Consider the following 12,957-nt stretch of genomic DNA (forward strand, 5'->3'; position numbering starts at 1 on the left):
TTACCCCTTTGAGATCGAGTTAGGTTATTGGGGAAATAACTGCTATGTTTCTCTTGATATCGAGCACGCCTTTGAGACCTTGGGTAGATTGAGAAAGATGAACCAAGCGTGTGGCAGGTAAGTGCTTATCTCTGGGAGCATAAGGAATATGGTTCTATGACAACTTCACTAGGCTTAGGGATTGAAACTTGATAAACATAGGCCACCATTGCACTGGGCACGGAGGACTACTATTTAGGTCATACTCAAACTACTTTTATATCTTGCTCACCAACGAAATTATTTGATAGGATTGGAATGACTTGCTAGAGATTATGATGCACTATTTAACCACATGAGTTTAGATGTTGTTTTTGCTTGAGGATAAGCAAAGGTTTAAGTCTGGGGGTGTGATGTGTATAAATTATATACACTTTTATGCATGTTTGGGTGCACATCTACTTGTATTTCATTAGCATAATCTATGTTTATTGCACTCTATTTCTTTATAATGTCATACTTCCATTATATTTTGTTCGGAGATCAGCTCTTTGCTTGTTTTTATTGACAAGACGTTATTTGGAGTGAAAATAGAGTGAAAACGCATGCAAAAACAACTTTGGAAGAAATCAAGCCAAGGTCGTGTGACCCACATGGTCGTGCTCCCCCGCCAGAGGCAAATCAAGCCACGGTCGTGTAAGCCACACGACCGTGTCAACTTCCCTGTGGCCAGGTGGTACATGGTGTGCCAAATGGCACGACCATGTCAATGTTCCAAAGACAAAGAAGACCACAGTCGTATGACCCACACGGCCGTGCCAACTTTCCAAAGGCGAGGAAGGTCACGGTCGTGTGAATCCACACAGCCGTGTGACTTTGGTAGAAAAGAAAAAGGCCATGGTCGTGTGAGCGACACGGTCATGTACCTCAACCCGTGAGGAAGTCGGGTGAGGTCGTGTGGATTCCACATGGTCGTGTGACAAAGAACACAGGGTCGTGCCATGCCAAAATAGAGCTATGATGAATTCTAGGCAGATTGCAGACCGATCATAAAATGACCATAACTTTGTGATCGATTGGAGTTTTTGAGTTATTCTTTATACTGAAATGTAGATAACTTCAAGATCTATAACTTTGATTCATATCCAATAGAGAGATAGGATTTTCTACCCATGCTAAATGGCATGGTCGTGCCTCCCAACCGCGGGTTCATCTGGACATCTGCCCAGACTGCAGGCCAAACTTTGAACCGCCATAACTTTCAGCTCTATTGGAACCAAGGCTCGATCTAAGTATCAGATTGTATATAATTTCAAGAGATATAACTTTCATTCAGGGTGAATTACGAGAAAACCTGATTTAATAGGTGAAAACTCCGGTTTACCGGACCCCTGTAATCCTGGTTTTTCTGGGCAGTTTGAAGGAGGTATAAAAGGGTCAAGATCCTCATTCTTTGACTGATCTTGGATTTGGGACTTCGTCCCTCTCCTTGGGGAAGGATTCTCTGTAACGCCCCGCCCCTTCCTGCTCAAGCTGACGGGGGTTACTTATCCTTTTCTTCTTATCTTATCTCACTTATTTACTTGTTAATAATCTTTTCTACTTAAAACAGCGGAAGTCTTGTTTATAGTATATTTTTTTTTCTTTTTAAAACTCTTCTTTTACTTTTCAAATCATCATCACTAACTACCTATCATATAAAGTCACATAGCATGCTTAACATAAATTTAAGTCATAATACTAATAAGCATGATGAAATGTCATGGAGTCATGAAAGAACGACATAAGCATAATTCTTATTAAAAAAAAGCAGGTCTTTCTCTTTTAGCCGAGCCACTACTACACACATCCTTCTTGCCCCTCCTGCTGCTCCCTTAGTACATCCATTCCTTGCCTTTATCTGTGGTACAAGAAAAGTAAGCTATGAGCACACAAGGCTCAGTAAGATCCTTCCTACTCACAAAAACCGTAAAGTATAGCATATTCATAAGGCATAAAGCATAAAGGCAACTCATCATATCATGTATAGAAGCATCACATCGTAACATAATCGTAAGGTATCATGGCATATCATAAAGTGCATCCTAGCATAACATAACATAATCATAAGTATCATGGCATATCATAACATAATCATAAAGTGCATCCTAGCATAACATAACATAATCATAAGTATCATGGCATATCATAACATAATCATAAAGTGCATCCTAGCATAACATAACATAATCATAAGTATCATGGCATATCATAACATGATCATAAAGTGCATCCTGGCATATCATAACATAGTCATAAGTATTATGCGAGATGACTTTCAAAAACATGTATCATGAAAAATATATGCAACATGTCTTTTGAAAACTTATTACATACATACTTAAACATAATCTCAACATGATTAGGGCCCCGGCTTGTACCACATACATAAATGTGCGCGTCCTATGTAGGTCCAAGGTAGCAAGTCTCGAACCCTACAAGGCATACATACTAGGCATGTTTCTTAGTCCATCGACCTAGGGGCACTTAGGAGCTCATCCCTAACGAGGCCCGTTTCTTAGTCCATCGACCCCAGGGCGCTTATGGAGCCCACCCTTGGTACAAGCCATATAAAGTAAAGTAGCATGTCATACATATCATGGTTCTTATTATTTCATGCACATCACATTTCTTAACGTATCATATCATACAAAATTTGGGCACACAGCTCATCATAATAGCATGCATAATTTGGGCACACAGCACATCATAAATACATGCATAGTTTGGGCACACAGCTCATCATAAAAGCATACATAATTTGACACACACCTCATCATAAATAGCATGCATAATTTGGGCACACAGCACATCATAAGGGTTATCAACATGCATAGATCATGAACATACATAATTAAACATAGAAGCATGGCAAGCTCTTATCATATCATGAAAACATTGCATGTGAGACACATGGGAATCATATTTAGGTCTCTAACCCTAATATCATATAGTGGCCAAAACATATAGTTGTGACTTAGGTTAAAAATCAACATACAAGCATGTGAACCCTAAACCAATATCGTATCATGTATCACAAGGAACATCATGAGCATGCTTAGTTTAGGTTCTAGGTTTCCTAAGCTTAAAAATCTTGTCATGGCCTAATCTTATCAAGCATTACTTTGGGCAAAAAGCAACATACAAGCATGTGAACCCTAAACCAATATCATATCATAAATCGTGAGGAACATCATAAGCATGTTTAGTTTAGGTTCTAGGTTTCCTAAGCTTATAAACCTACCATGGCCGAAACTTGTTAATCATGGGACTAGGTTTCATGTGGCATAAAAGCATGAAAAACCCTAAACCAATTTCATAGCATTTATTACAAGGAACATCATAAGCATAGTTAGGTTGGGTTCTTAGTTTCCTAGGCCTTTAAACTAGTTGTGGCCGAAAGTTCATAAAGCATGAAAACTTCTAATCAACCCTACAAGCATGAGCATGTCATGTTAACTTCATATTTTTATCTTAAGGAACATCATGGCATGCTTAGTTTAGGTTTAAAGTTCTCCTAGGCCCTAAAACCTACCATGGCCGAATATTCATGAACATGGAATAAAATTCTAATCAATATACAAGCATGAGCATATCATGTTAACTATATATCTTGTCTTAAGGAACATCATGGCATGCTTAGTTTAGGTTTGAAGTCCTTCTAGACCCTAAAACCTACCATGGCCGAATATTCATGAGCATGGAATAAAATTCTAATCAATATACAAGCATGAGCATATCATGTTAATTACATATCTTGTCTTAAGGAACATCATGGCATGCTTAGTTTAGGTTTGAATTCCTTCTAGACCCTAAAACCTACCATGGCCGAATATTCATGAACATGGAATAAAATTCTAATCAATATACAAGCATGAGCATATCATGTTAACTACATATCTTGTCTTAAGGAACATCATGGCATGCTTAGTTTAGGTTTGAAGTCCTTCTAGACCCTAAAACCTACCATGGCCGAATATTCATGAGCATGGAATAAAATTCTAATCAATATACAAGCATGAGCATATCATGTTAATTACATATCTTGTCTTAAGGAACATCATGGCATGCTTAGTTTAGGTTTGAAGTCCTGCTAGACCCTAAAACCTACCATGGCCGAATATTCATGAGCATGGAATAAAATTCAAATCAACATACAAGCATGAGCATATCATGTTAACTCCTTATCTTATCTTAGGTAAAAATCATGGCATGCTTGGTTTGAGTCTTAACTTACCTATTTCCTTTATTCATGCTTGGCCGAGAGTCTAGGGACATGACTCTAAGTTCTAACCAAACATTCTAGCATATGAACATTAGATAAATCCTCTACCATAAGATACATGTTACAAGAAACATATTGAGCATGTCAAATTTGGGTCTTTACATTTCCTAGGTCCTTCTTGTCTTGGCCGAAAATTCCATGAAGGTATCCTAGGTTTTAGGCAACCAAATCTCATAGGAAAATACACAAGCTATTGTACCACAGGTGAGGGGAAACTTACCTCCTTTCGCTTGTGGTTTTTCTTAAGGAAAAAGGTACCCTAGGTGCAAAGGAAGGAGAGAGCTTCTTCTTCTTGCACTTCCTTTTTGTTTCTCTTTCTTGGAAGGGGTAGATCTTGAAGGCTTCTTCTTGTAAATTAGTTTTATTGGAGAGGAACCTTAGCTTATCTTTTGGAATGAGGAGAGGGAGAGCTCTTGGTTTCGGTGGAGAATGAAGAAGGAGAAGGAAGGAGGAAGAAGAAGAATTTAATCCTTTGCTTTTCTTCTCCCAATCCTATTTATTCCTATGTAAATGAAGCATGTCTTCATTCATTCCCTCAACTCCTCTTTTCCCTCATTCCTCTAATCCCACGAAAATAGAGAGAGGGAGGGAAGTAGGCAATTTATCTTTTGCTTGCTTCTTCTCTTAACCAAGAGGAAGAGAAGGTGAGCAACTTGGTTTTCTCTTGCTCTTTTACTAAATCATCTTCTCTCCTTTAACTACCATTTCCATTCTCTTTTATTCACTTATCATTCATTACCCTAGTGGTTCCATCCACTACTTTAACTCTATTACTTGTGGGAGGTTCAAGGTTCAATCCTTGGCCTCACCTCTTCTTATTCTATTTTGGTTTCTATTTTTTTCCTTCTCTCTTATTTTTTAAAGAAAATACTCCTAGACATAGCTTAGCATTTCGTGGGTGTTACATTCTCCCCTTAGGGGGGAACTCTAGAGCATCATTCACCTCCATCCCTTGATGATCCGTCCATCTTCGGAGCAAGGAGGAATCCCCAAGACATCGGAATCATCGGCAAGCATCTTCTTCCCCTTCTTCTCACATCTAGGGTTGTAAGTATACTTTACTTTATGTTTTGGGGCTGGTCTTCCTTTTCAATGGAGTAGATCTCAGATCTAGGGTGTAGGAAGTATTTGTAATATGACGGAGATGTAAAACTATGTGGATTTGCCATGTTTTTATTCAATGACTTGTTAATACCTTATTCATGTTTGATGAAGTGCGTGTGTGGAGCTTGTATATATATCTTTAGTATATTTTATCAATTTTTTTTGTAGAATTATTAATCCTGTAGGGGGGATACCTTAGATCGTATGATCGAGGGACGTCGTGATAGGGATGCCCCGCTAACGGACGTCTAGGTTATCACCTTGAAGGGAGAAACAAATCTCCACAAGAAAGTAGGGGATCAGACATAATCACTATTTCTATCTTTATATTATTGTGTGTTAGTATATTTCTATGTTGTATGACCGAGGGGCGTCGTGACAATGCTGCCCCGCTAACGGACTTCATAGAAATCACTTTTGTTTAGTAGCATAGGACATGGAGTAGGAGATTATGTCGGCATATCCATTGCAGGGGAGAGTCGATAATGAATCTAACTTCCTACAAGTGCATGAACATAGAGGATAGGAACTAAGCAATCTATGTAACATCGCCAAGCATCACAAGGAAACCGAAATCATAGAATTGCACCTTAACCCATCTCTCACATCCTCTTAGGTCAACCCCTTTCAAGATCCATTCTCTCTCTTCCCTCTTTTCTTTCTCTTACTTTCTTTCCCAACTAATCTTACACTTGTTTTGATAATTCACCGTGCGAAGTTAACTAGTGCTTAATCAACAGTCCCTGTGGATACGATATCTTTTTATTACTGACGACGAAATCGTGCACTTGCGATTCGTAACATATTGTACGGAGATAAGTATGAGTTTTGGTCTAACCTTAAGGATCTTACTTTCACTTCACTTAAGCTTGAATAGTGGATGCATTTTGGAATAGTTATGATTCATTCAAATTTCTTAGTACTTTTGTTCCCATGGTGATTTCTTATTTACATTTTAGCTATTAGACTACCTCAGATCATGGAAGCTCATTTGGAAAAATCTAAATCCCAAATATTTGCATTTATCTTACATGTATTTGTGATTAATGTCACACTTCTAATAAAAAAATCATTTGAATGAGGGATTAAAAAATAGTCGTCATGAGTGAAAACTAACAATTGACCCCCTTTGAGACCAAGTTAGGTTACTGGGAAAATAAATGTTATATTTCTCTTGATTCCGAGTAGTCCTTTGAGACCTTGTGTAATTTAAGGAAAACGAACCAAGTGTGTGGAAGGTAAGTGTCTATCACTGAAAATATTAGGAACTCAATTGTATGATGACTTGACTAGGACAGAAAATTAAAACTTGAAATGCTTAAGTCACTTATTACACTGAGCACAAAGAACTTATGCTTAGGTCATACTTAGGTTACTCCACAATCATGCTTATCAATGAAACTATTTGATATAGTTAGGCGAGTGCACCAGGGATTATGAAACACTATAAGGCCTCATGAATTTAGATTGTAGCATTTTACTTGAGGACAAGCAAAGGTTCAAGTTTGGAGGTGTGATGTGCGTAGATCTTATAATCTTTTATGCATGTTTCTACGCACATTCACGTATTTTATTCATGATGGATTTATGCATTCTTAAACTCCTTATCATGTTTACAACATAATTACTCTTCTATTTTAGAGATCTACTTTTTGTGTGCATTTGTGTGGATAAGGATAACTTTTGGAGAAAAAAATGGTGATCGTCGACGTACTAGGGAGCAAAGCAAAAGGCTAACCGACACTGGCTATGCGACCCTACACGGTCATGCAACACATCCAGAGGAGAAGGAGAACATGACCATGTGACCCTACACGGCCATGTGAAGCATCCAGAGCCAGAGAAGAACATGGGCGTGTGGATCTCACACGGTCGTGTCACATAACCCGTAGCCAAGAAGGAGTTAGTCGTCTGATCCCGCATAAACTTCAGAGAAGGCGGGCGTTCAAAGAAATATCACCTTGGTGCAGTTCCACTCTATCCCAAACCTCTGTTCGATAATCTGAGGGTGTCTTCATAATCACATCAACTCCGAAAGCAAAGGATTAAATCCAAGGATCACTCGACGCCATTGGTTAAGTGTTTCTCTTCCTTCCTTCTCTTAATTTGGAATTGAATGTTGTATATCCTGATGTCTTTGGGTTCTCCTCTTTCATCTATGGAGTAGATTCATTATTCTAGGATTACGGAGTAGTTGTGGTTAAGGGTATGATGTAACAACTCATGTTTATGCCTTTTACCTATTATGTGATATTGACTTGCTCTTGTATCTATTCTATTTGACATGCATGAGAATTGCCCGCGTTTGATTGCCATGTAGATTGAATGTTTGTGTAGGGATTGTAAATCTTGTAGAGAGAGTATTTTAGATCATATACCCGAGGGGCCATAGTGACAAGGGTAACCCGTTCACGGATGCCTAGGATATTCCCTTAAAATGAGAAGCAACCCCTTCATAGGGAAGTAGGAAATCGTGTTGAATTCATATCTTTATCTTTCTTGTTATTAACTAGTCATGTGTTCCTGTGATCTATGACCGAGGTGCCCTCGTGACAAAGGTTAACCGCTACTAGATTTCACAGGGATCATCTATATTCAATACTTAAAGACACCACAACGAAACTTCCTATAAGGGCACGTTAATTGAAGATAAGAAAATGGTAGATCGTGACACATTAGTACACACCACAATGAAACCGAACTCCTAGAATACTCCCCAAACCGAGATAAACAACTTTACCTCTAGCTCTTTCATCTTCCTTCTAGGTTTCATCTTTCCTTCTCAATAGATAACTAGCGACCATTGATAGTTTATCTAATTCTACGTGAGCGATAGCTAGTGCTTATAACCACTCCCTGTGGGTTTGATATCTTTTGTATTATTGACGACGTAACTATGCACTTGTGATAGTAATAGCCACCAATGGACAACAAAGAAGATTTTTTTGGTATCAGACGCTTGCCGCGCTAGCTTCGCCGTCTACCCCGCCGCCTTCCCTTTTTAAAGAAATAGTGGAAAAGTTGTAATACGAATATGCAATTGTAAATGATTCTCTTCCTGAATACTTGAGGAACTACTAAGAACTGAAGCTAAAACTTGAAGCGAAAGAAGAGGTACTCGAAGCTGAGAAGTAGATGAGCAAGTAATTCAAGATAAATGCATGGTTTAACTTGATAAGCAGGTGCTCGAAGGTAAGCTACTAATAGAAGTTGAACGAAATCTTAAACAGGAAGCTGACAAGAGGGCACACGAAGCTGACAAGCATGTAATCAAAGCTGACAAGCGGGTACAAGATGTTGAATGTAGGCATAAACTCGAACTCGAAGTTGAACGGAAAAAACTGAAAGCTGAGAAGCGGTTACTTGAAACTAAACGGAAGCTGAAACTAAAAGTTAAGAATCAGGTAATTGTAGCTGAACGGAAAGTTGAGAACCAGAAACACGAAGCTGAATGGAAACATAAAATTAAAGCTAAGATCTAGGTTAAGATTATCTGCATTCCGGTTGGAGTGGTTGTACTGAGTTTTGCGCTAGGAATGCGTTGTAGTGATTCTTCCCACTAAGTTTTGTGCTACGGATGTGTTATAGGGGTTCCTCTTCTAGGGTTCTTCCCTTACCATCTAAAAATAAATGAACTCTGTGAACATTCAGACTTATCTTTATTTTTTGTTTTTGCAAGTACTTCAATTTATCTAAACATTTCAGCGACTCCGTGTAGATGAGTTAAAAGACAACGAGGCCACGAACACCTCCGATGAACCCTGAACCACCTATCCCATCCTCCGACGTCGTTCCAGAGACTAGACTAAGAACTAACCCTCATCTCACCGTTTAGCGGAAGCCCGCCGATCAAAGATGGTTGAAAAATGTGGAGAGAAGTTGGAGCTTCTCTCTCCAGAACCGGACCTGAGATTCTGACTAACTGAGAGCCCAGTCATTATAGGTGATATTACTTATTAAAGGGACATTTCTAGAAGGAGCTTTAATATTCATATTATTGTTATCTTCGTATGAAGTCCTATATAAATCGACCCTACCGCCTCTGTGAGTAGCAGCTGCCAGTCTAACGTAGCCACCGATGGACAACAACGAAGGTTTTTCGGTATTAGACGCTCCACCGCCAGCTTCGCCGTCTACCTCGCCGCCTTCCCTTTTTGAAGAAACAGTGAAAAATCTACAATATGAATCTGCAATGGTAAACAATTTTCTTCCCGAATACTTGAGGAACTACCAAGAACTGAATCTAAAACTTCAAGCTAAAGAAGCGAAACTCGAAGCTGAAAAGTAGATATGTAAAGATGAGCAAGTGATTCAAGCTGGATGCATCGTTAAACTTGATAAGAAGGTGCTCGAAGGTAAGCGGATAATAGAAGATGAACGAAATCTTAAACAGGAAGCTGACAAGCGGGCACGCAAAGATGATAAGAGGGCAATCGAAGCTGACAAGCGGGTACAAGAAGCTGAACGTAGGCATAAACTCGAACTCAAAGTTGAACAGAAAAAACTAAAAGCTGAGAAGCTGATACTTGAATCTGAACGGAAGCTAAAACTAAAAGCTAAACATCAGGTAATTGTAGCTGAATGAAAAGTTGAGAACCAGAAACATGAAGCTAAATAGAAACATAAATTGAAGCTAAGACGCATATTAAGATTATCTGCATTGAAATTTGAGTGGTTGTACTGAGTTTTGTGCTAGGAATGTGCTGTAGTGATTCTTCCCACTAAGTTTTGTGCGACGGATGCGCTATAGGGGTTCTTCGTCTAGGATTCTTCCCATACCATCTAAAAATAAATGAACTCTATGAACATTCAGATTGATCTTTATTTTTTGTTTTTTCAAGTACTTCAACTTATCTGAACATTTCAGCGACTCTGTGTAGATGAGTTAAATGTCAGCGAGGCCACGAACACCTCCGATGAACCCTGAACCATTTGTCCCTTCCTCCGACGCCGCTTCAGAGACTGGCCTAAGACCTAACCCTCATCTCACCATTTCGTGGAAGCCCGCCGGTCCATAGATGGCTGGAAAATGTGGAGAGAGGTTGGAGCTTCTCTCTCAAGAACCGGACCTGAGATTTTGACTAACTGAGAGCCAAGTCATTATAGGAGATATTATTTATTGAAGGGGCATTTCTTGAAGGAGGTTTAATTTTCGTATTATTGTTATTTCCGTATGAAGTCCTATATAAATCAACCCTACCGCCTCTGTGAGTAGCAGTCACAACTCTAACGTAGCCACCGATAGACAACAACGAAGATTTTTCGGTATCAGACGCTCAACCGCCAGCTTCGTCGTCTACCCCACCGCCTTCCCTTTTTGAAGAAGCAATGGAAAAGATGCAATAGCAATCTGCAATGGTAAAACAATTTCCTACTCGAATACTTGAGGAACTACCAAGAACTGAAGCTAAAAATTCAAAATAAAGAAGCGGAACTCGAAGTTGAAAAGACGGTATGCAAAGATGAGCAGGTAATTCAAGCTGAACGCATGGTTAAACTTGATAAGTCGGTGCTCGAAGGTAAGCATATAATAGAAGCTGAATGAAATCTTAAACGAAAATTTGACAATCGGGAACGCGAAGCTGACAAGCAGGCAATCGAAGCTGACAAGCGGGTACAAGAAGATGAACATATGCATAAACTCGAACTCGAAGCTGAACGGAAAGAAACTAAAAGCTTAGAAGCGGCTACTAGAAACTGAACGGAAGCTGAAACTAAAAGCTAAGCATCAGGTAATTGTAGCTGAATGAAAAGTTGAGAACCAGAAACATGAAGCTGAATAGAAACATAAAATTGAAGCTAAGGAGTAGGTTAAGATTATCTACATTGTGGTTGGAGTGGTTGTACTGAGTTTTGCGCTAGGAATGCGCTGAAGTGATTCTTCCCACTAAGTTTTGTGCGACGGATGCACTATAGGGGTTCTTCGTCTAGGATTCTTCCCTTGCCATCTAAAAATAAAGGAACTCTATGAACATTCCGACTGATCTTTCTTTTTTGTTTTTGCAAGTACTTCAACTTATCTGAACATTTTGGCAAATCTGTGTAGCTAAGTTAAACATCGGCGAGGCCATGAACACCTCCGATGAACCCTGAACCACCTATCCCTTCCTCCGACACCCTCAAGAGATAGGCCTAAGACCTAACCCTCATCTCACCATTTAGCAGAAGCCCACCGGTGCAAAGATTGCTAAAAAATGTGGGGATAAGTTGGAGCTTCTCTCTCTAGAATCGGACAGTCATTATAGGTGATATGATTTATGGAAGGGGCATTTCATGAAGAGGTTTAATTTTCATATTATTGTTATTTTCGAGTGAAGTTCTATATAAATCGACCCTACCACCTCTATAAGTAGCAGCCGCCACTCTAACGTAGCCACCGATCAACAACAACGAAGGTTTTCCAGTATCAGATGCTCTACCTCCAGCTTCGTCATCCACCCCGCCTTCCATTTTAGAAGAAACGGTAGAAAAGATGCAATACGAATCTGCAATGGTAAATAATTTTCTTCCTGAATACTTGAGGAACTACTGAGAACTGAAGATAAAACTTCAAGCTAAAGAAGTGGAACTCGAAGCTGAAAAGAAGGTGCGCAAAGATGAGCAGGTAATTCAAGCTGAACGTATGGTTAAACTTGATAAGAAAGTGCTTGAAGGTAAGTGGATAATAGAAGCTGAACGAAATCTTAAATGGGAATATGACAAGCAGGCACGCATAGCTGACAAGCGGGTAATCGAAGCTGACAAGAGGGTACAAGAAGCGGAATGTAGGCATAAACTCAAACTTGAAGCTGAACGTAAAAAACTGAAAGCTGAGAAGCGGCTACATGAAACTGAACGGAAGATGAAACTAAAAGCTGAGCATTAGGTAATTGTAGCTAAACAGAAAGTTGAGAACCAGAAATATGAAGCTGAATAGAAATGTAAAATTGAAGCCAGGAAGCAGGTTAAGATTATCTGCATTGCGGTTGGAGTGGTTGTACTGAGTTTTGCACTAGGAATGCGCTATAGTGATTCTTCCCACAAAGTTTGGACCTACGGATGCGTTATAGGGCTTCTTCGTCTTGGGATCTTCCCTTACCATCTAAAAATAAATAAACTCTGTGAACATTCAGACTAATCTTTATTTTTTATTTTTGCAAGTACTTCAATTTATCTGAACATTTCGACGACTCTGTGAAGCTGCGTTAAACACCGGCACGACCATGAACACCTCCAATGAACCCTAAACCACCTATCCCTTCCTCTAACGCCACTCCAAAGACTGGCCTAACACCTTACCCTCATCTCACCGTTTAGCGGAAGCCCATCGGTGCAAAGATGGCCGAAAAATATGGAGAGAAGTTGGAGCTTGTCTCTCTAGAACCGAATCTGAGATTCTGATTGACTGAGAGCCCAGTCATTATAGGTGATATTATTTATTGAAGGGGCATTTCTTAAAGGAGCTTTAATTTTCATATTATTGTTATTTCCGCATGAAGTCCTATATAAATTGACCCTACCGCCTCTGTGAGTAGCAGCCGCCACTCTAACATACCACCGATGGATAACAC

At 39.4% G+C, this 12,957-nt stretch overlaps 1 protein-coding gene across 1 annotated transcript; it reads left to right on the top strand.

Moving 5' to 3' along the window:
* Window positions 1-9,485: 9,485 nt before the first annotated feature.
* On the top strand, window positions 9,486-12,272 carry LOC121979987 (IgA receptor-like). Its single transcript, XM_042531959.1, has 3 exons — window positions 9,486-9,602; window positions 9,696-9,974; window positions 11,949-12,272. Exons 1-3 carry the CDS (start codon window positions 9,486-9,488, stop codon window positions 12,270-12,272), a joined length of 720 nt encoding a protein of 239 aa, XP_042387893.1.
* Window positions 12,273-12,957: the final 685 nt, after the last annotated feature.

This window comes from Zingiber officinale, chromosome 5A (genome assembly GCF_018446385.1).
Source record: "Zingiber officinale cultivar Zhangliang chromosome 5A, Zo_v1.1, whole genome shotgun sequence".
Classification (NCBI taxonomy): domain Eukaryota; kingdom Viridiplantae; phylum Streptophyta; class Magnoliopsida; order Zingiberales; family Zingiberaceae; genus Zingiber; species Zingiber officinale.